Genomic DNA, 25039 nt, shown 5'->3' on the forward strand with positions numbered 1-25039 from the left:
AGCATTGTCACATGGGCAGTAATTGCACCAACAACCAATCAGATTTGCCAAATCTATTGCTACTCGGCCATGTCCACCTGTTGGTGATCTCCCCCTTACCAGCATCTGACCAAATATTATACAGGAGTGTGGGTTGTATGGGGCGCTTAAAGGGATGGTTCACCTTTAAAGTAACTTTTAGTATGTTATAGAACGGCCAATTCCAAGCAATTTTTCAATTGATTTTCATTATTTATTTTTTATAGTTATTTGTCTTTTTCTTCTGATTATTTGCAGCTTTCAAATGGGTTTCGCTGTCCCCTTCTAAAAAAAAACAAATGCTCTGTAAGGCTAAAAATCTATTGTTATTGCTACTTTTTATTGCTCATCCTTCTATCCAGACTCTCTACTATCCATATTCCAGTCTCTTATTCAAATCAGTCCATGGTTGCTAGGGTAATTTGGGCCCTAGTTACCAGATTGCTTAAAATGCAAATTGAAGAGCTGCTGAATAAAAAGCTAAATTACTCAAAAACTTTAATACATTCTTACTAAAGTTATTATTCAATAAAATGCAGATCTAATTCAATTGCATTTATTATTTTTATGATAACTTATTAAATAATCTGATATTTTTATCCTTGCCTGTACCATTGGCAGGTACCCCCATTTCTCCAAAGCTCTATTCCCTTTTGGCCAAGACCATTTATACAGACTATAAGTAAACTACAGTAAAATCTCAATTTTACATCCCTTATTTTAAGTTTCCCCTCATTTTACATTGTTGTTTTGTGGTCTCGTCTATATATTATGCATAATACATTTCCCTGGTTTTACATTTTCCTGGATTTTACACCATTTTTTTCTGCTCCCCTGAAAAATGTAAAATGGGGGTTCTACTGTAGTTGCCCCTGCTATGGAGAGTTCCATTTAGGCTGGCTCCACCCCCCACACACATCTTCATAGACAACACCTGTTCTGCCTTTTTCTATATCTATAATTTCTATATCTATAATAATAACAAAACAGGTTGTTCACAGTGCTGTAAGTTTAAAGGGGATGTTCACCTTTGAGTTAACTTTTAATATGATGTACAGAATGATATTCTGAGACAATTTGTAATTGGTTTTCATTTTTTATTATTTGTGGAGTTATTTATCATTTTATTCAGCAGCTCTCCAGTTTGCAGTTTCAGCAATCTGGTTGCTAGGGTCCAAATTATCCTATTAACCATGCATTAATTTTAATATAGCTGGTTATAGGGGTGCAGATATATCCTGATGTCCGACAACCTCTTGTTCGTTGCAATCTCTGACCTACCACTAACCATTCAGATTAAATAAAATAGTAAAAAACCCCACAAATCTATAATGTTCTGGCCATTCATTGAAAGACTGCAATCATACGAAAGTTACCGTATGTCTGACAAATAGTAGTGACAGTCCAAATTCCCCTAGCAACCATGCATTGATTTGAATAAGAGACTGGAATATGAATAGGAGAGGCCTGAATAGAAAGATGAGTAATAAAAAGTAGCAATAAATATAAATGTGTAGCCTTACCGAGCATTTGTTTGTAGATGGGGGGTCAGTAACCCCCATTTGAAAGCTGATATGCATCAGAAGAAAAAGCAAATCATTAAAAAACTTACAAAAATAATAATGACCAATTGAAAAGTTGTTAAAGGGGACCCATCACCCAAAAAAACTATTTAAAATCCTATTTTATCACATTAGTCAAGCAAAATGAACTTAAATTACACTATATATATTATTTGAATTTTGTTTTCGTCAGTCTGGGAATTCATATTTATAGCAAGTAGGCAGGAGCCATTTTGTGGACACTGTTATTAAGCCTTGCAGAATCTCAGAATCTTGTTTATGCACCAGAATGGGGGACCTGAGGCATAGAGGAGTGGCAGACAATATTTGATTGAAGGCCGAGATTTTTAAATGGGCTTACAAAAGCTATGAATGCTTTAATAAAAAATAGAAATTGAATTCCATGTTTAATTTGATAAGGACTTTTATTATACAGATTTTTGTTTCTGGGTGACAGGTCCACTTTAAGAATTAGCCATTTTATAACATACTAAAAGTTAACTTAAAGGTAAACCACTCCTTTAATGGCTACACCCTTACATTGTACAGCGCTGTGGAATATGTTGTCACTGTTACTAATACTAAGCCCAGACCCAAAAAGCTGTAATTCACTGTAATGACCTGTTCTTGCCCCAGGCTGGATTAACAGTGCTATTATCGAGGGTCTTATTTATCAGTCGTTCCATAAGAGACTAGGAGGTTGCTGAGATTATTTATGGCACCGCACACGTGTAACAGTGAAGAGTACAGTGTGTATATAAAATGTGAATGTGGAACTCATATAAATCCACGTACATATGTCAGAGAGTCCACTGAGTTGTCATACAGACAAGAACATGTTTCCCAGCCGGTGCAGATTGCACTCACATGATGTACACGTGTTACAGCCGCCTATAAAGATGATTCTCTCCCAGGGTTTATAACCAATGAGTGCTCCACAGGACATTTGGGGTTTAGTGCAGGTTAATATATGTTACCCCTCTGGGACTGCAGCCTCTGCTGTCAGTTAGACCCCATCAACAGGAAAACACTGGAAAGAAATGTGGGCAAAAGATGGAAAAAATACACTTTATGACAAAACCAGGTTAAAACCATCCAATAAATGTCTTCATTTTCCAGCAAAATATACATTGAAATGTGCTGGTTGCGCTGCAGCTGTTCCACCAGCCATAGCAATACCCCCAGCACAAACCATGTTCGGTTTTAGGCATTCGGGAAGTTTTAACACATGTGTAGCTTTATAAAGCATTTGTTTTTTAACCTGGGGTCAGTGACCCCCATTTGAAAGCTCAGAAGAAAAAGGCAAACTATTTAAAAATTATATATATATATATATATATATATATATATATATATATATATATATATATATATATATATATATATATATATATATATATATAAAATAAGGAAGACCAATTGGAAAGTTGCTTTATCACATACTAAAAAGTAAAAAGGTGAACCATCAGGCTTCCAGCCTGACTGCTTCTTGTACTTGTTTGATGCATAATTAATTGCCAACTGTTTCTCTTTCTTCTCAATGAAACGACAGATACAACAAGAGGGAAGAGAAGCCAGGAGAATGACGGAGTCGAATATATATTTATTTCTAAGCATTTGTTTGAAACGGATATACACAATAACAAGTAAGTTTGAATGCACAGGGGTTGGGCATGGCTAAGACGTCCACTCTAATACAGGTATGGGACCTGTTATCCAGAATGCTGGGGACCTGGATTTTTCCAGATAAGGGATCTGTAATTTAGAACTTCATACCTTAAGTCTACGAAAAAACCCTTCGAACATTAAATAAACCCAATAGGCTGGTTTTGCTTCCAATAAGGATTAATTATACCTTAGTTGGGATCAAGTACAAGCTACTGTTTTATTATTACAGAGAAAAAGGAAATCATTTTAAAATAATTTGGATAAAATGAAGTCTATGTAAGACATAATTCGGATCCCATACTTTTCACATAATGGATCCCATACTTGTATATAAGTGATGTTTGCAGCTTTTGTACCATGAGAATATAGTAAAAGGGATGCACCAAATCCACTATTTTGGAATCCTTAGTGAAAGATTCGGTCTAATCCAAATTTGTATATGCAAATCAGGTTCTGGAAAGGAAAGGGTGGATAAAATGTTTTACTTTATTGTTTTGTGATGAAAAGTCACAAAATGATTTCCCTTCCTGTTCCTAATTTACATATGTAAATGATTGTATATGGATTCAGCCAAATCTGAATCCTTCTGAAAAAGGCCAAATCCTGAACTGATCCTGGATTTGGTGCATCCCTAATATATATCATTGCCAAGATGCTTCCGGATGAGCCCAGTGCATTGGGGCAGGTATATACCCTGACAGCATGGCTGATAATCAGAGCACCCTGGTATTTGTAGGGGTAGAACTGAGCTGTTTGTATGTCCTGGGTTCAAGTACTGACAAATACCAATTTTAATGAGCATATGAGATGCCGGTCAGAGCAGAGACACGCGTGGAGATTCAAGGAGATTAGTCACCCAGCAACTAATCTCCCCACTGGCTAGAATTTAAATTGCCGGCGGGATGTGCTTCGATTTCCAAAGTCGCCCCAAGTTTCCTCGTGAGACAACTTTGATTGACTTCGAAAAACGAATCGCATCCCGCCGCCGATTTTGATTCTAGCCGGGAAGGCAGTTTGGGGAGATTAGTCGCCCAAAGAAGAGGCGATGAATCTCCAAGTGTGTTTCTGCCATAAATCAGTGGTATTCCATGAGAGATTGTGCCAGAGATTTGCACCCCCCCCAACGCAGCATTTACATAAACTGCATAAATACACTACTGTTAGTACCTTGTTAAACCAAATAAATAGACTTGCTAATATACATATAATGGGAGGGGGTTTATCCTGGAGGAAGAGGCAGCTGCGGATATGGGCAAAGGGCCGATTTGGTGTTATTCTTTCAGATTAATTGCCACCTTTCCACAGTCCGTCATTAAACCTTGCAGCCGTCTTTTAGGGCACAGGTGAGTTTCATTATAACAAACACAAACACGAGGCTGAAGGGGCATCCGTGTAAGAGTCAGTATTTGGGGAAAAATGCCCCCATTGATGTGGCTGCCGGAAGGTGTACGTATTCAGCATATCCACGCCAACATGTCAATAAAAACATAACTCTCCTTAATACCTATTTTATAGTATATATTTCATTTTTTATTGTTATTTCCTGGAATACAGTCCTATCATTCCAGCATTTTTATTACGGGACAATTATATCTCATGGAATTTTTTCTAGAGGAGGAAAATGGGTTTATGGCTCATAAATGCAGCCTTTTATTTTATCTTGTTTTTTTAAACTGCAGATAAGCAATTTTATGGCAGATAATCTACCATCTTCTTTCTGTCAACAGTTCCCCTCTGTTTATCCTTGTGCTAGTGGCCAGGTATATACCTCAGCGTGCAATGAAATTTCAGTAGTTTCAATTGTTTAACTTTCCTAGTGTTTTATGGCATTGCATTAGCTCAAAGAGGTGATGGAAACTATTAGTGTGCTGGTAGGCTGCAGTGTTTTTTCTGTGCTGGTTAACTGTAATACTAGCAGGTGTTACTGATTTAGAAATGTAAAATACAAGGAGATGTCTTTCTTTTTTCTCTCTCTGGAAATGACACGCTAGAGGACTTGGCAGAGCCTCCCTTCTAAAACATGGTAAAGATAACATGTTGCATAGAAATACTTCTGTTTCTAATTTAGCTTTATGAAGGGATTACCAAAATCCTTTTTTTCTGCTCAAACTAACTGGACCTTTTCTTCCCCATTCTGATAAGGTTTATTGAGTACGGCGAATATAAAAACAATTACTACGGCACAAGCTTAGACTCGGTCAGGTCGGTCCTGGGGAAGAATAAACTCTGTCTGCTGGACGTGCAGCCTCACGTGAGTATCATTCATTAAGGGCCTTTAGCACCTGATCTCTGTATGATTCTATCATTGATCTGAGCAGCGGAATTGTATTGTGCTGCGTATTACAGGTATGAGATCTGTCATCCACAAATCAGGATCTTCATTCCTTAAGTCTACTAACTAGAACATCATGTAATCCTTATATAAACCCAATAGGCTGGTTTTACTTAATAGTTTATAGAAATGTTGAATGTTTGGTTAAAGGGATACTGTCATGGGAAAAAAAAAATATTTCAAAATGTATCAGTTAATAGTGCTGCTCCAGCAGAATTCTGCACTGAAATCCATTTCTCAAAAGAGCAAACAGATTTTTTTATATTCAATTTTGAAATCTGACATGGGGCTAGACATATTGTCAATTTCCCAGCTGCCCCAAGTCATGTGACTTGTGCTCTGATAAACTTTTTTGTCAATTTCGCAGCTGCCCCAAGTCATGTGACTTGTGCTCTGATAAACTTCAATCACTCTTTACTGCAATTTGGAGTGATATCACCCCCTCCCTTTACCCCCCCAACAGCCAAACAAAAGAACAATGGGAAGGTAACCAGATAACAGCTCCCGAACACAAGATAACAGCTGCCTGGTAGATCTAAGAACAACACTCAATAGTAAAAACCCATGTCCCACTGAGACACATTCAGTTACACAGGAAAAACAGCAGCCTGCCAGAAAGCATTTCTCTCCTAAAGTGCAGGCACAAGTCACATGACTGGGGGCAGCTGGGAAATTGACAATATGTCTAGCCCCATGTCAGATTTCAAAATTGAATATAAAAAAATCTGTTTGCTCTTTTGAGAAATGGATTTCAGTGCAGAATTCTGCTGGAGCAGCACTATTAACTGATTCATTTTGAAAAAATGTTTTTTTCCCATGACAGTATCCCTTTAAAATGGAGTCTATGGGAGATGGCCTTCCCATAATTCAGGTTCAGGATAACAGACCCCATACCTATATAAGAAAACATGAAAAGCCATATGATTATAGAGCTAGGCTTTGGAGCTGACCTGGTATGATTGGGTTCATAATGTGTTGCAGTGGTCGGATACCAGTGATGATATGCTTGTCATTGGTTCTCAGACTTAACCATCACTACAGTTCGAAGGAGGTAAGACGCCTCCATAAATACTCATTTGAAATGCTGATTAGCAGCTCCCGTATTAAATACAGGTATGGGATCTGTTATCCTGAAAGCTATCATCCAGAAATCTCAGAATTACAGGAAGGCCATCTCCCATAGACTCCGTTTTGTCCAAATTTTTTAAAAAGATTTCCTTTTTCTCTGTAATAATAAAACAGTAGCTTGTACTTGATTCCAACTAAGATATAATTAATCCTTATTGGAAGCAAAAAATCCTATTGGGTTTATTTAATGTTCATATGGTTTTCTAGTAAACTTAAGGTATGAAGATCCAAGATCCTTTATCCGGAAAACCCTGGGTCCTGAGCATTCTGGATAACAGATCCCATACCTGTAGTAGGTTGCCAATGACTAATACAGCTATTGAACCTGGGCCCCCATTACTAAAAATAATGTTGCATAAGGATGGAACCTTTCTTTCCAAATAATATCACCTATTATTGTGTTATGGATAGTAACATATTCTCATAGTTTATAAACTCTACTTAAGCAGCCCCCCTAGTTCCATACAATTATGGAACTTTTAATATACTTTCTGGACTTGTATAATAACTTACTTGATCCAAACTAAGATATAATTAATCCTTATTGGAAGCAAAAACAGCCTATTGGGTTTATTTAATGTTTACATGATTTTCTAGTAGACTTAAGGTATGGAGATCTTTCCGTAATCTGGATCTCCATACCGGAAGTTTTCTAAAAACATTATATAAGCCCAATAGACTGGTTTTGCCTCCAATAAGGATTAATAATTGGAATCAAGTACAAGCTACGGTTTTATTATTACAGAGAAAAACGAAATCCGTTTTAAAAATTTGGCTCATTTGGAGAAAATGGAGTCTATGGGAGATGGCCTTTCCATAATTTAGAGCTTTCTGGATAACAGATCCCATACCTGTACAAAGCTATTTTAGATGTACGTTTCCTTTGCTATTTAGGGGTTTGAAGGCCATAGCAATGTTCATTCGTTTTTTTTCTAGTGGTTTCAGAGATAGTTATATTCTTGTACTGAAAATACCATGCCCTGGCTTAAATGAGGGTAACCTGAATACAGTGAGCTTATAGACAGTGCGGGTTGTTGACCCTCTGACTTTCAAAGAGAACTGTTGAGTCGAGTGTCTGGCGTCTAAAGTCTAAAACTCCTTATATCTCAGAAACCACTAAAAACAGAAAATGGAAGTAAATTGCAAATGTGCTAAGAGGACCATTCTAAATGAGTTTACATGAGCTTTTTGGGGGTTAGATCCCATTTTTGGAGACTTTATTTAGGGCACAAAAGACAGCTGGCTTATTTGGACACTTCCTCTCTGCTGCTGGACCTTCCGCACTGCTGCTTCTCTTTGGGCAATGACAAAGTGGCACTGTCTACAAGCGAAGTTGGCATAGGAGAGCTTTGACTGCTGGCCCTCAGTATAGCAGCCCTGTGCATTTGAAATAACAACTAATACATTATCATGGGGCTCTATGGAAAGAGGGGATTTAGTGTGCCTTTAATTGGAGGCTCCCACTGAATCGGACTTAGTTCTGAACCAACTTGAACCCTCTGTGGTGTTGCTAAAGGACATGCACCTTCTCCCCGCGCTGTGTTTCGGCTACACTTGCCTCATTATGCACTACTGATTTCTGCCCCACATCATGGGGTTAAGCCATGCTGCTTGTAACGGCATTCGGTGCCAATTAGCAATAATAATCACGTCTGTCTTCACAACATTAATTTGGTTTTTACGTCTCTATTTTTTAAACTTTCACCTGACTGAGCTGCTGCGCTTTGGCCTGATCCTCTCATGCCATTTATACAGTAACTCCTTAAGGGGTCACTTGGGATGCCGATAATTTAGTCTTTCTAAGCTTTTATTGCCAATGTAGCACAATTCTTTGATTTTATGGCGCCCACCTGACTCAGCTGGTTTGGAAAGAGAAGCCTTGCTGAATCAGCACAAAGTCAATTTGTGTCGGGCGGGGGCTTCCAACCTCGCAGCTTTGTTGTAGGCCTAGGCTCCCTCATCTACTCTGGAGTTATAACATTTATATTTCAAAACTGAAACTCCCAGTATTAACTCCCAGCCTGTGCGCTCATTTGATTCTCTGCATTGGAATTATTTGACATACTTTCCAGTATCATATTTCTCAGCCCATAAGAACAACCATTGTACACAGCATGGGAGTCAGTGATATGAAATGTGTCTTTTAGGGTCAGGCCACACTGGGCGTTTTGGAGAGATTTGGTCACCTGGCGACCAATCTCCCGAAACGCCTTCCCTCACTCTGCGCCGGCTAAAATGAAAAAAAAAAAAACGCCGGCGCTAATCACACGCGTGGCGATTCGTTTCCGAAGTTGCCTCGTGATGCAACTTAGCTAGAGCCCACCAAAGAGCATGGTATCAGTGGTGTATGTAACAAGAATTCGACTATAGTAGGACCCACTATGTTCTAAGCCCTTTCCCTGGTATGATTGGGGCATGTACTTTTCTTTTACACAATTCAGGGGGTAACTCTATTTTAGAAGAAAAGTTTTTTACGCTTGTAGAAAGAAGTATAAGCTCTAGCACCCATGCGACTGCCTCTACCTTCTTTTTGGGCCGAAAAACAGCACTGTGTTGCTTTATGGCATAGATTCAAACTGATTGTTGTATGAGAAGCCACCTTTTGATATTTACATTTCTTCAATGAACTATTAAAATACATAGGGGTCTCCTAGTAAGTACAAGGTAGAGTGCAAAAATTAGGTAGTGGGTCCTGCACTTTCTTGGGTCTCTTTGCATTATGCAAATGTGCAAGTTACCACCAGCACAATGCTCTGCACCTCTCAATAGATTTTTATGTGAAGGTGGGTGTATTTGTGGCCCATATCACTCTGGCTCTTGATATGCAGATTAAACATTAAGACTTTTTTAATTTAATATTTTATCAGCCCTCACCCCTTAACTAATATAAAGGTTATTATATATGAAAGCATTAACACTTTCATTAACCTAGTTTTCGGGTAATCCATACATGCACCTCAATGCTCACCCTAAAACCCCAGCCACCTACCAGGCCCAGACTGGCAATCTGAGGATTCTGGCAAATGGGGGCTGCTGTAAATTGCTATAGACAGTCACTATTTATTGGGCTGCTGGGGGACTGTTTGGACCTCTGTGTACCTGATATGCCAGAGACTATTTTGATTTTCAGTCCAGACCTGCCACCTATTCCTGGGGCAACCCCCCACACACACATTAGATACGTCAACGGGAATGCATTGGAAGTTTGTGAATGTTTTCGTTGGGATTACTAATGAAATTTGGGTACTTTAAGAAATCTAGATATATCAGATACATGGACACTTAAAGAGTAAAGTTAAACGTTGACACTGTTGTTGTGTAGCACAATATTCGTGCAACTCGGTTACAAGAAACTGTTCTTTTTGACTCATAGTTGGCACCCATGATAAATCCATTGACACTGTCCAAAACAACAGGAAAGGGATCTGATGAAGGGCTAGGCAATGTCTCTGACAATTATAATGATGTACGACATCAAAGGGCAACGGTGAATCAGGCAATATCTGTTACTGAGTCACCGTGACTCTTCCCCCATGTGTGGCAGCTTACAGAAGGAGAGAAAAGGGATTCTCTTTGCCACAATCGCTGAATATACTCTGTGGTTTTGGAAGTGAGGCTGTTACAGCATTCCCAAATAATTAATATGTGGATCCAATAAAAGATAGCAAAAGAACCAGTCCCCTTCTGGGCCAGAGCAACTCCAAAAAAAAAATAAAAAAAGAAGCGGCTTGTGACGAGGAGGGGAGTAATTTAGGCCATGTTTTATTATTGCTTTTTTGACCTATTTTCATCAAATTCCTGGAGAAACCTTGTGCCAGACGACAAACACTAATAATCCTCTCGCTGTATAAACAGCCCGGGAAATGGCGCATCAACGTCTCCTTGATCAAACACATTCTGACTTTTTAAGCACCTCGAGTGAAAAAAACAACCGAAGAAATAAAGAGCGAGCAATTCCAGAAGTTTCATTGCTGCCTTTAATATAACTTTCTGCCCAGAGCATGACATCACCCTCCCGAGTTGAAAGGGGAATTATTAATAGTGAAAAGCAGTGGCTGACAGCGAACAAACTGACTTTGGACTTAGCATGAAAATGAAAATATCCATTCGTGATGTTTAGACATGTCTGTTAGGAATAGTATTGCCACCAAATTGGAAAAGCAGAGTGTAAGATTTGGGCATGACTGTGCCTACTGGCTGTGGTACCGACGCCTGCTGCCAAGCGGGGTCACACTTTCCAACGTTGGCAGCGTCTGTGGAAAGGAAGCCTTCCTAACCAAAGCAATAACCGCATTCACTTAGCATATATATACAGTAAGCGTTTCGAAAGGAAATCTTAACGGAATGTGACATATTTGAAAAAAATTTCATATGTTTCCTATTACTAAATGCCTTTTTTTTCATATGAATGTGAGAGGGATCTAATTCTCTTCTTCTCTGTTCTTGCAGAGCTTGAAACACTTGAGAACATCTGAATTTAAGCCCTTTGTTATATTTATCAAGCCTCCCACTATTGAGCGCCTGAGAGAGACGCGGAGGAACGCAAAGGTGATTTCCAGCAAGGATGAGAGAGGGGCAGCCAAACCCTTCACGGTGAGTTAGTTATGGGGGGCAAGGATGAGGGTGCAGGGGAGCTAAGGGTACTCAAGCAGTTGCATTTGTAGGCTTGGGAAAAGGTACAGGTGCCTGGAACCCAGTCTAGAAATGAACCAATGTCTGTGAACCTTGAGCTAAATACATCTGCTGTAGTACCACCTCCTTGCAGAAGGTGGTGAAATGAAATTGCTCTGCATGCTTCAATACATTGGCTACATCTGTGTATCAAGGCAAGGATCCCCAACTTTTTTACCTGTGAGCCAAATTCAAATGTAAAGAAAGCTGATGAGCAACACAGGCATTCCTGGGGGGTACCAAATAAGTGCTATGATTGGCTGTTTAATAGCCCCTATGTGGACTGGCAGCCTACAGGAGGCTCTATGACTATGAAGATTTCCATTCATCCAGGTCATGGTATATCTAATATATGTGATTCTAAAACAACTGGATTTGCTGAGTTATCATTGAAGACGTTTCACTACTCACCCGAGAAGCTTCTTCAGTTCAACTGGTGTGGGAAGTCCTTGGCATATAAACTCTTCCACTAATCCAATCACAATGGCACATTGTAACTCTTCAGAGAGGTGACATCTGAAACTCCATTGGTCACATTGATCGTTGGGTTTGTTTTTGTTAGTAATTGTTAGTTGAAGTTTCTAAACCTGACTGTTTTGCCAACCTGGCTGTCCCATCTCAGACTTTCAGTTAGAGATTCTAATGCTAACGGACTCCTGCTGTACAAATATGGCAGCCCCCTCATACAGGAACATCAGACAGGTAATGTAGAAGAGAAAAACAAAAGTTGCCAGCTCTCGGTTTGCATTTAAAAAATAATTACACACACTTTGGCCAAAATATATAAGCTCACGTGCCATGTCAAGGCCCCTCATTGTACATGAGTCCTACACTGTTTGTAAACATTACAAGTTTGTAGTGTATTTAAAATCAAGTCCCCCAACAACCAGTGTGACTGAGTAGTAAGACCATTGTGCACTTACCCTTAGCTCAGAAGCTCTAGTGGGAAAGGAGGGAGCTTTTAAAGGGGAAGGAAACCTAGTTGGCGAAAAAACACCCCCCCCCCCTCCCGTGTGTTGCCCACCCTCCCTCCTCCCCCCTGGCCTACCCCTCCCGCTGGGCAAATGGCCCTAACTTGTTACTTACCCTTCTGCGCAGGTCCAGTCCAGGGAGTTCACAGACGACATCTTCTTCCACACGATCTTCTTCCTACTGTGCATGCGCCAAAAGTACTTTGTGACTTTTGGCGCATGCGCAATAGATCCGTACCGGCGAAATGCTCCTACTGCGCATGCGCCAAAACGCCGGTCAAAGCAGGAAGAAGATCGCGTGGAAGAACCAGTTAACCAGCTGCCGTAAACGATAAAGTGCCAATATTTGTACAATGGTATACAATGGTCTTACTACTCAGTCACACTGGTTGCCGGGTGACTTGATTTTAAATGCACTACAAACGTATAAATCTCACAAGCAAATACTTCATGGCAAAGTTATAAGTTGCTTTCAAAGGCAATATTATGATAGATGTAAAATAGAGTTTAATTTCTGGTGTCGGTATTTCTTTAAGGCAAAAATAAACACTTGCTTTGAGGCCTCTGGGAGCAACACCCAAAGGATTGCAGAGCAACATGTTACTCATGATCCACTGGTTGGGGATCATTGGTCTAAGGGCTAAACTACACAAGAGATTTTGTGGTTCAGATGTTATCTGATCTTGTCTTGCAACACCGCTGTCAAATGATGACACAGCAGACAGCATTTCCTTCTGACAGATGTGTCGCATCAGTCTGCAAATCTTCCATGTAGTTTACAGATTAAATTATATCTATCAGTCCCATTATATTTTGACCAATGCGACAATCTGACACCATTCTACAAAATCTCCCGTGTAGTTTAGCTCTTAAGCTGGCCATAGACGCAAAGATTTCCCTGCAATATCGGGCGAACGATTGTACGTCCTCATCTCCCGACCTGCCACTAACCATTCAGATCAAACAAAGCAGTAAAGAAAAGATCAGCCAATGTTCTGCCCCAAAGCAATCGTAAGAAAGTTTTTGTCCGACAAAAGCTGACAATGACAGTCTCCCACTGAAGATCATCAAATCGGCAATACTGTACATGCAGAGATATGATCGTCAGCCGACAGAAATCTTTTAACCTGTTCAATCGACTGAACGACCGATAGGCATGGCAAGATAAATGTCAGTAACCAGAAAAAGTTGTGTATTCTCGCACACCCTATTTGTAAGCTGATGAAGATGGGCCTGGTGCACACAGGTGGAGGCTCGGCCACCTCCCAATGCAATCCTCAAAAAAACCCAATGGCACACAGGTCTGCATGAACACTTCTAGTGTTTATTTAAAGCGGAGAACACTGCACTCTGCTTTAAATAAACACTAGAAGTGTTCATGCAGACCTGTGTGCCATTGGGTTTTTCTTGAAGATAAATGTCGGGACACGCCACACATGATCCGAAAATCGTATGAATCGAGAATTCGTAGGATCGGATCTTTGCGTCTATGGCCAGCTTTAGAGTGCCAAGTTTGCTTTAGAAGAAATGTTCAGGGATGGTATGCATGTTGAGCTGGTGCGACAGAGCCCCCCGGAATTAGGAATGTATGAACTATATTATACCAAAGACGTGAAAGGGGGTCTGAGCATTTGCAAACTGCTGCATGCAACAAGTACACTAGTAAAATGCTCCCCATTAGAGTTCAGAACTGGAGACAGTTGGTTGCCCCACTTTGCCAAGTTTCCTTAATCCTATTGACCCCCATTTCCCACTTAAACCTTAAAGGACAAGGAATTCACTGAAGGGGGAGTGAAATTATGTTATTACATTTACACTTTTTTTCCCTGGTGACCTTCTTCGGAATCCAATGTGCTGCCCAGAGTTTTCTAGAGAGCCCTTATGCTCTAGACAGACAGAAGTATAGTAATATTTTTCTGATTTTACTAGCTAGGTGCCAGGGATCCATGGGCTCTGCTGGTGAGATGATGGCATTTCAAAAGATCCCCAGGGCGGTACATTGTTTTCTGACTATCAATTATTATTAGTATTATTATTACATTACAGCTGGACAGCTAGTGTTGTATAATTGTAAGGGCATTGTATAGTGTTGTATAATTGTAAGGACATTACAATGACAACTATTTTTTCCGTCCAGCCGTGTTGCAGTATAGATGAAACCATTTTGTCATTGAGATCTCTAACAACTTCCCTCTTCTAGGATGAAGATTTTGAAGAGATGATTCAGTCGGCTGAAGCCATGGAAGTTCAGTACGATCACTTTTTCGACAAAACCATCGTCAACGATGACCTTTCTACAGCGTATAATGAACTCAGATCAACCCTTGACAGGCTGGAGACGGAGGGCTTTTGGGTACCAGTCAGTTGGCTACACTCCTGAGCTGCATCAAGCAACACCGGTCCTTTTAGATTTTATTTTCTATGTATATATTACACGCGTAAGCTTTTTGTTGGTGGGCTTTTTTTATTTGCTCTGGTGGAACTCATTTTAAATATCGCTCTCATTTCTTTTTTGGATACCGTGGAAATGATTTTGGATAGGAAGAGAATGATTTTGAATACATGCCTTTCCATGTGCTGTAATATAAGGGGGAAAAGTATGTGCAGGGGTTTCAAGTAAGTTATAAAAGACTGTAGCATTTCTCAACGTGTCCCACACGAATGAAGCCAATGAAGGATATCAGGGCTGCAGTTTATTGTAGGGGTGGGAGTTGCTTGGGAAATGTATAGTTCACATGCTTTGGAATTGTTTTTGGCAGCCAGGTTGTGCAGTAAGCTCGGACTATGCTTTAACTTCATCACTGCCAGGGGGCTCCTTTCAGTTGGCCTCTTCTTCTCAAGGTGACTATAAGATTACACTGGAATACCCAAAAGATTATGGGTCTTTTTTTGTGAAACTAGGCTTTTTGTAGCCTACATAAAAAATAATTATTTTTTCCCAATCATGTCAAGGAATGTGGATACGTCAGTGGAATAATGGCCTGTACACATGAAGTCATGTCAAAAGCCATTATCAGTAATTAAATGGCTAGCACCTGCTTTTGCTTCTACCAAGTCTGTGTGTGTGTGTGTGGTCTTCCTGAAATTTTCAGGTGTACCCACCAACGCCCTAATGGCACAGTGGTGCAATAGATTCTGAGCGGCAATAGACTCCACAACCAACTGTAGGCTTGAAGCTGCCCAGAGCGTGAGCAGGAAACACGCGATTTCACTTCATTCAAATGAACCTTGAGACATATGGGAAGGGGATTGCACAAAACCCACTGCAGGGAAATAAGCTTTACACTGTACCACAGCTGGTTAATGGTCAACGTGTTGGAATGGGAAATTTCTCTAATGAAGGGAAAGAGTATTTGGACAAGCAATAGACACTGGAAGACTATAGAGAGAGAGAGAGAGAGAGAGAGAGAGAGAGAGAGTTAGTTCATTACAGCTGGAGAAACTTCTCACTAAAAGTGTATGTATACATAAGGTTATCACAAGTGGATGCGAGTGCTCTTGATTTTGGGAACTGCAAACCAGTTGGCTGCTGATCTCCATGGACAGGCTCATCACAACCTTGCTTTTTGTTATTGAAGGGCAGCCTCAGTCTTAAAGGGGACCAGTTTTACCCAGAAAAATTATTTAAAATCCTATTTTATCACATTAGTCAAGCAAAATGAACTTTAATTACACTGTATAAATTATTTGTATCTTGTTTCCTTCAGTCTGGGAATTCATAATTATAGCAAGCAGGCAGGAGCCATTTTGTGGACACTGTTATTAAGACAAGCCTTGTATCATCTCAGAATCTTGTTTGTGCACCAGAATGGGGGACCTGATGTCCATCCCCATGCCCTGGCTACACAATTAAATGGTGAAGAGAACGGGGGAATGTGGGGAGAGCAGTGACATCTAGGAAGTGCTGAATGGAAAGTAAAAGTAATTGTCTGCCCCGTCTCTATGTCCAGGGCATAGAGGAGGGGCAGACAATATTTGATTGACAGCTGAGATTTTTAAATGACCTTACAACAGCTATGAATGCTTTAATAAAAAATAGAAATTGGATTTCATGTTTAATTTGAAAAGGACTTTTATTATACAGATTTTAGTGTCTGGGTGACAGGTCCACTTTAAGGACTATGGCACATTGGCGTATTTTGTCCAGTGGGGACAGTTCCTCTGGTTGATCCAGATATTCAATGCACAAACAGTGATGGCAGGTGGACCTCGACACAAAACCACTCGAGCGTTAAGCATGTAACTGCTACGTGTGTGATCATTAGGGCATTTGCCATTCACTAGTATTTGGAACAACAACTTAGATGTATTTTGTCTGCTTCTGGTCTCTACCTGAGGGTAGCAAAGGACAAAATGCCCAGTGTGCCAGCAGCCTTGCTGGTGTTCCAGTTCCACAATGTTGCACAGACATGCTAAAACGGTTTTAAACCATGAGCCACATTCAGATTTAGGAAGAGTTGTCGAGCAACATACGCATGAAAAGCATCCCTCATGGTGCTGATTGGCTATATGGTAGTCCCTATGTAAACTGGCAGCCTACAAGAGGCTCTGCTTGACAGTACATCTGTCTTTTATGCAACCAACACTTGTTTCCAAGTCAGGAGACAGGCACTTGCTTTGAGGCCACTGGGAGCAACATCCAAGGGGTTGGTGAATAACATGTTGCCCCAGAGCCAGTGGTTGGGAATCACTGTGCTAAAACAATAAGCCTCATGGTTCATCAGTGATAGGTGTAATGCTGCAGAGACAACAAATAACTATGGACATATTTAGAACTGTTTTGGTGACAAATTATCAATAGAGAAGAGGTCTTTCATGGATTCAAAGTGACAATACCGCCTTGATTTGTCACCATAGAACATGCCCATGTTGCATCAAACCAGTGTCTGTAGCTCCAGTTCTGTCCATGTCTGATATTCTGTAGAAGGAGCCACTTATAACAAAGAAGCACTGACCTTGCAGGGATTTCCCATTTCAGTCCCTTCCCAGTGGAATCCTCTGTTCCGCTCAAATGGACTTTATCTGCTTTTTTTACATAGAATCTTACAAAAGAAGCTGCCGTGATAACTGGAAGAGCCGGAAGATTTCATCTCATCATGACTACTTTAAATAAGCAACAATGGGGTATCCGTGGCTGACGTTAGTGGATAATATGCAGCCACCCCAAGGGATTAACACTGGATCTCTCAGAACCTTTACCTCTGGCTTCATTATGTGTATTTTATCCTTAATCATAAGATATTACTAAGGCTTTGACTGCACAGTGCATACGATCAAACACTGGTGAAAAGCCAATCAGGCAGCTAGGATATCTCCTCAAGGAACAAACCTATTTGAAATCAATAGGAGCACAGATCAGTGCAATTTCTAAGCATCATTTGCTCCATTACTATTGTATGTGTGTATCTGTGTTTGTACATACCGGGTTCCATTTTGAAAAGTACATTTTGTTGACACCGGTGCTCCACCTCAAACCACCTGTTTCCAGGAAGCTCCACCCAAGTCAGGTTTGTAAACCTGCGGGGGGAAGGTGGACGATTTGGAGCGGTACTGTTAACTTAATCTGTTAATTTTCTCAACCAATGTAAATAAATACCTTGAGCACAGCCAGTCCAACTGGTTCCCTTTACTATGCCTTAAAACTGCTGTTCGTGACAAAGTCTCGTACTTTGTGAACTTCGCTATGAACAAATAGGCACAACGTTTGCATCCAAACCGATGGACCCATTGCCGTGCTCTTTTACCGTGTGCTCGCTACTGTGTTCTCTGCCGTGCCACTGGATTGGTTGATTCACTATTGTGCGTGGGGGGCAAAGCTGTCTTACATGTGGATTTGTCAGGTTGTGATTTGCTGTTTTTAGATATTCACTGTTTTTACTTTTTAAGTGGAAAATATTTAATTGTAAATCACCGTTTGCCATCGTAGATGATCGGCCTCTTCATGCTTCGTACGTTTTGTCTTCAACGCCATACTTGAACACGTTGGTAACTTAAAAGCTGATGCTATGTTTATAAATCTGAAAATTGAAATTCCACTTCTTGTGCAGGACAATAAATTATTGACTCGGTGAACTTCTCTTGTGTGTTCTTTTTATTCACAAAGGGCTCCACCCATTGATGCAAATAATCCTTTTACTCTTAAAGGATCAGTAAAACCGAAAATGAAGAAATGTTAAAGTAATTAAAATGTAATATATAGTGATGGGCGAATTTATTTGCCAGGCGCGAATTCGCGGCGAATTTGCGCGATTCGCGGCAGGCGAATAAATTCGTGAAACGCCCGCGAAAATTCGCAGAAAAAATTCGTCAAAAACGGGCGCCGGTGTCAGAAACGGGCGCCGGCGTCAAAAACGAGACGCCGGCGCCGTTTCGCGAATTCGCCCATCACTAGTAATATACTGTTGCCTTCATTGGTAAAATGGGCATGTTTGCTTCAGAAAGACTATAATTTATATAAACAAGCTGCTTTTTAACAATGTGGGCAATTGAAATAGGGCTAAATGGCACAGGTTAAATAGCTGATACCAGATAAGCTCTGTATCTGATGTGTAACCTGAGCCTTTTTTCCTTTGAATGTCTGCCCAATGGCTACACATCAGCTTATTTATATACTACAGGTATGGGACCTGTTTATCCAGAATGCTCAGGACCTGGGGTTTTTTCATCTTTCCATAATTTAGATCTTCATACCCTGTCTACTAGAATATTATTTAAACATTAAGAAACCCAATAGGTTGGTTTTGCTTCCAATAAGGATTAATTATATCTTAGTTGGGATCAAGTACAAGCTACTGTTTTATTATTACAGAGAAAAAGGAAATCATTTTCATTTGATTATAACAGAGTCTCCATAATTCGGAGCTTTCTGGATAACTGGGTAATAGATCCTATACCTGTAGTATATAACTATAGTAATGTTTCTGAATCAAACCCATCAGTTTTTCCAGTGCAGGGCAACAGTCAATTATATTTTAATTACTTTAAAATACTTTTACACAGTATTTACATATATAATGGAAAAGAGAGAAAAAAGAAACTGACCCATATAACTGCACCTACCCATCCATAAATCCAAAACTCCTGTGCAGCAAATTAATAAAACTTAACCTTTAATAAATCGTTAAAACCAAGTCTAGAAAGCACCATTAAAAATGAGGTTAGGTATGGGAGGCTGATTGACACGGCAATAACGGGTTTCAGGGGGAAATGTGCTAATTGCACTTGAGTCGGTTCAAGGTTGCGGTTGGAACCCAAATGGTAGTAATTTGGCACTAGGCCAAGTTATGCTTCTATCAGGTACAGCCAAGGATTACCCCGCACCAAGCCAACCACTTCACCCACTTGAGGATCCCTCCCTTGTGGTATTTGGTTAAAGGAGTGAGAGCCAAAGTAGCATCAGCGCTGAGGCACTTAAATTAATTAGAAGCAACAATGTAGCAGATAGTATCCGACCCACGGATCAGTGGTTTCCCCACACCAAACCAACTCCTTCACCCACTTGAGGATCCCTCCCTTGTGGTATTAAGTTGGTTGAGTGAGAACCAGGTTAACAGCAGCACTGAGGCGCTTGACTACTTCAGAAACTAGATTGTACCAGAAAGTATCAGACCCGCGGATCATTCCATTGTCCAACCCCTTCACCCACCCCGATCCGTTCACCCAGTCAAGCCAATTCTATGTCCCTATCAGACGCCTGCCTAACCAAAACTAAAAATGCGCATTACTACCATTTGGGTTCCAACCGCAACCTTGAACCGACTCAAGTGCAATTAGCACATTTCCCCCTAAAACCCTTTATTGCCGTGTCAATCAGCCTCCCATACCTAACCTCATTTTTAATGGTGCTTTCTAGACTTGGTTTTAACGATTAATTAAAGGTTAAGTTTTATTAATTTGCTTCACAGGAGTTTTGGATTTATGGATGGGTAGGTGCAGTTATATGGGTCAGTTCTTTTTTCTCTCTTTTCCATTATAATTATTATTTGACCCTGCACACCATCCTCTGTGTTTGATGGGCGGTGCTCCCCAACCACTAACTCTCTATTTACACATATAGTTTACATATTTTGGTGTTCCTTTAAGTGGCACTTGTGGCTCTCCAGAGCCAGAGTATATGGTGGATACAAAAGGAAGACATCTAAACTGTTGAGGTTCAAGTACATTTTATTGTGTTGTTTAATCAAAGCTATAGCGATCTATTTGGCTACAGAATATACACACCCCACTCGCAGTTCTAAACTGATCTTTCATCCACAGAGGGTCCCTGGGCCCCCAGAATCGGTGCTGAATTTTAAGAACTGCGCAGCTGGGTTGAGACCCTCTATTTTTGACTAGGCCCGATCCAGTTTCAGTGTCTTGGATGGCAATCCCCAGCCAGAAGTTCAGACTTAGAATGTGCATGTGGCAGGTCTCCATTAGAAACGGAATTGCAGTGCAAGAGGCAATGGATAGGTCTTTGTTTCCCTCCTCCAATGAGGTTTCATTGTACTGTAGTCCAGCAAACTCTGCATTTCAGTCACCCCAAGTAAAAAAACAATCTAAGCTTTGTTTAATTTTATGTGCCGTAAACAATGGTACTCTAATGATACGGTCACTGCCTCACAGAACAATGTAAAAAATGGTTTTGGCCGAAACAAAATACGAACAGAGTTGATCCAAAGTAAGCACTTTACAACACAAAGATTTCCTTTCAAATGCAGAGCGTGCCTTTCCGTCAGTGAAGTTTGGGACGTTAGATGTATATACATTCTGATTAACACAGGTCTCGGCCAGAGCCAAAGGAGGCTGCTCAGGTTACCGTTTGTTTCTTTTGGTTTTGGTCTTTGATCATTACGGTGGGAAATGTTTATGTAAACTAAAGAGAAAATTATCACTGCTACTCTACTGCCTGTAGGGTGTTGGGACACAGGGTTGTTTTAAGTGCTCTAAGCTCTGTGTTTTAAAGTAGCGTTTAGATGTAGCCCAAAACTGCCCCCCATACATTCATTGCAATCGCCTGCAGGGTCGGACTGGGGGGCCCGGGGCCCACTGGAACTGCTGGTCCAGGGCCCCCCTCCGGCCCCCTACTGTGACGCGCCGACTGTGTGAAGGCACTGCTCAGTGCGCATACATGAGCGGCGCCATGCGCGAGCAGCGTTGCTCAGCGCGCATGCAAATATGTAAGTATCGGAGAGGGGGGTCTGGCCCGGCAGGGGCCATGAGGGTCGGGGCCCACCGGGTTTTTTCCCGGTGTCCTGCCGGGCCAGTCCAACACTGATCGCCTGACAAGTGCTGGTAAAACAATAGTTTCCTTAATACACATATATCCAAAACCAAATTATCCCATAACTCTTTATTATATTAAAAATGTTTTTATTCAAAAATCATGTTAAAAAGATTCAGACCAAGGCTGAATACCATGTGGTCTGTATGCCTATGTTTTTAACATGATCTTTGAATAAAACCATATTTTTAATATAATATAGAGTTATGGGATAATTTTCTTTTGGTTTTGGATATACAAAATATACTGTACCCTTTGAACTGGGGGCTTTATCCCAGAAACTAGGCCCTTTAGACTTCAGCATCCCACTATTTTTCTATGGCTTAATATACATATGGTCTATGGGGGCAATGAAGCAACCCATGAGCCATTACCCTTAAAGGAGAAGGAAACCCCCTGGGCACAAAAACCCACCCCCTTCTGTGTTGCTTCCCCTCTCTCCACCCACCTGACCTACCTGTCCCACTGGGCAAATGCCCCTAACTTGTTACTCACCCCTCTGCGCAGGTCCAGTCCACGGAGTTCACAGGCGCCATCTTCTCCCAAACGATCTTCTTCCTGCTTTGACAGGCGTTTTTGGCGCATGCGCAGTAGGAGCATTTCGCCGGTACGGCTCTACTGCGCATGCGGCAAAAGTCACGAAGTAAAATCGGAAAACTCATGGTACAGCTGAGAAGGTGAAGAGGTGCTGCAGCCCTTGGCCCAAATTAAAGGAGTAATAGAAAAGTAGCCATACTGCGTCTGGCCTCTGTGTGTTCAGGCTGTTGGCTCATTGGTCAGATGCCGTAAAGGATTGGCTACCCACTGTATGGCCCCCTTAAAAAATGATTTGTTAACCTGTGTATAACCTAGAACAGGGAGGAGCTTAACATGAAAGCCTGTGCAAAGGCTACAAGAGGGGTGCCCCACCTTTTATACTTGTGAGCCACATTCAGATGTAAAAAGAGTTGGGGAAGAACACAAGCATGAAAAATGTTCATGGGTGCTGCAAAATAAAATCTGTGAGTGTCTATTTGGTAATCCCTATGTGCACTGGCAGCCTACAGGAGACTCTGTTTGGCCATAGATCTGTTTGTTATGCAACCAAAACTTACCTAAAATTCAAAAATAAGCATCTGCTTTGAGGCCACTGGGAGCAACATGTTGTTCCTGAGCCACTGGCTGGGGGTTACTGGTCTATAGTGATGTTTTGATGTTTTCCTGACCCGCACCAGCCCTCCCTCCACCAGCGCCTGACTTCCGGCTTCCCTTTATAGACCCACGCCGACCTGCCCCGCCGATTACATCAAAAAAGGGGAGGGGTGAGCAGGCACGCAGCTATAAAGCTGGCAGTTGAAGGCGGCGGGTGGTGAGAGTAGGAGGAAGAGCTTGACCGGGACCCACCCACCACCCGCAAAGTGGGGTGTGAGGCCGGCCTGAACCCACATCACTACTGGTCTACAATAGCTTTGCCGAATGACTACCACCTTTACCTTGCTCAACAGAATACCCTACAGTAATAAACATTCATATACAGTCACACAATTAATCAACAACCTAAGGAGGAATACCCATAAGGAAAGTCTTATTTGTCAGTATAATTGGGTTTAGTTATGTATTTGAGGGCAGACATTTCTCTAATGAGGAAAATAACTGCTAAGAGTCTAATTTAAGTCCATTATGTAGGGTCATATACATCATGAAGGCTGGTGCCTGTTTTTCTTTTTCATCTCAATTTTCTGAACACGAAAATCCATGCAGATTATGAATTGCTTTATGTACTCATGCCTGGTCAGTCTAATACCCCAAAGCATATGCATTATAGGTGGCGTGTCAAACAAGTGGTCAGTCTGTATTTTAACTACTAGTATAGTTTAACAGCAGAACAGTACAGCTCCAAAAGGAAATATTTTTGCAGTCATTTTTATCCTACGTGTTGGACATGGATCTGCCCAAGTAGATTATACATATAGAGACTGTGTATAGCGGAAGAACAGATTTTAGGACTTTCATGTGGTTTAAACTCTGGGGCAGATTCACTAAAGGGCGAAGTGTCTAACGCTGGCGAAAATTTGCCAACGGTAGCTGGCGAAAGAGCGTTACTACGCAAATTCACTACGTTTTTTATTTTACTGACCATTACCTCTATCGCCAGACTTGCCTTCGCCACCTCAGACCAGGTGAAGTGCAATAGAGTAGATAGGAGTTCCTCTAAAAGAAGTTTAAAATTTTTCTAAGTCCCAAAAAACGCTGGCGTTTTTTCCTATTTAAGGGGTGATAGACTGAAAAAAATCGTAATTTTTTTTTTTTCGGGTATCCTCCTTCCCCCCTACATTTGCTAACATATGGCACCTGAACTATACTGTGGACACATGTGTAGGGCAATATAACAACTTTATATAATTTTATTAAGGTTCCCTGGCCTTGTGTAGTGTAATGTATTTGCTGCAGCATATACGTCCATTGTACATTAACTGCACGCCGTATGCTAATTAGCCAACGCTAACGTAACTTCGAACTGCTGAGCGTAATTTCGCTGGAGTAATTTCGCCAGCGTTCGGTATCCTGTGCGCAACTTCGGATCTTCGTGAATTAGCGTTGTCCAGGCGAATTTACGCCTGGCGAAGTGTTGCGATGTGCGCAAAGCCATCGCTGGCGAATTTTCACCTGTTAGTGAATTTGCCCCTATGATCATATAATTTACCATTTTTATGGTATCGCTTATCGATTGGCTCCTTAAAACTCTTTCTGTGACATCATTTTAATGTAACCTGCTCCAGAAACACATCATCTATCAAGTTATTGACCGCCTACAGGTAAACCATTGGATGGCACTTCTCCGTCTGATATGTACAGCACTATAACAATAAGCCACGCAAAAAGTTGACTTTTTCACTTTACTGCACAGGCGTCGGCCTGAGGCCACTGAAGAATGAAGAAGTGGAAGAAGACGATAACTCCATGGTGCTCCCTCAGTACTCCAGGGCATTGCGATTTTCTGCTAACAGGAGCAGGTCTGGGGTATCAGGTAAGTGATTATAATCACTGGGGACGGGAGGTGCCTAATATTTAGCACCGTCACCCCAGTCATTTGAACGTTCCATCTCCTTTAAAGGACAAGGAAAGTTAAACTAAAGAAGTAGCTAGAAATGTTGTACATTATGTTTTGGGCTTCTGTACCAGCCCAAGGCAACCACAGCCCTTTAGCAGTAAAGATCTGTGTCTCCAAAGATGCCCCAGTAGCTCCCCATCTTCTTTTCTGCTGATTCACTGCACATGCTCTGTGCTGCTGTCACTTACTGAGCTTAGGGACCCACTCACAATATACAGTACACATAGAATAGAAATGTCACAATATAAGGCTGATTAGTAATTAATACAGATAATTACTACATGGCAGCACAGAAACCAGTGCAATTAGCATCAGAATTTAATAATCAGCCCTGTA

General features: G+C 41.0%; 1 protein-coding gene across 5 annotated transcripts in view; it reads left to right on the forward strand.

Moving 5' to 3' along the window:
* Nucleotides 1-15389, forward strand: part of LOC108718775 (MAGUK p55 subfamily member 7) — a 215484-nt gene extending 200095 nt beyond the window's left edge. For all 5 annotated transcript variants that reach the window (XM_041565831.1, XM_041565832.1, XM_041565833.1 and 2 more), the window contains 4 exons: nucleotides 3133-3226; nucleotides 5391-5499; nucleotides 11158-11301; nucleotides 14551-15389. In XM_041565831.1, coding sequence (XP_041421765.1) covers nucleotides 3133-3226; nucleotides 5391-5499; nucleotides 11158-11301; nucleotides 14551-14730 — 527 coding nt within the window. In that variant the 3' untranslated portion in view covers nucleotides 14731-15389. The remainder of the gene's footprint in view (nucleotides 1-3132; nucleotides 3227-5390; nucleotides 5500-11157; nucleotides 11302-14550) is intronic.
* The last annotated feature ends 9650 nt before the right edge of the window (nucleotides 15390-25039 follow it).

This window comes from Xenopus laevis, chromosome 6L (genome assembly GCF_017654675.1).
Source record: "Xenopus laevis strain J_2021 chromosome 6L, Xenopus_laevis_v10.1, whole genome shotgun sequence".
NCBI lineage: Eukaryota > Metazoa > Chordata > Amphibia > Anura > Pipidae > Xenopus > Xenopus laevis.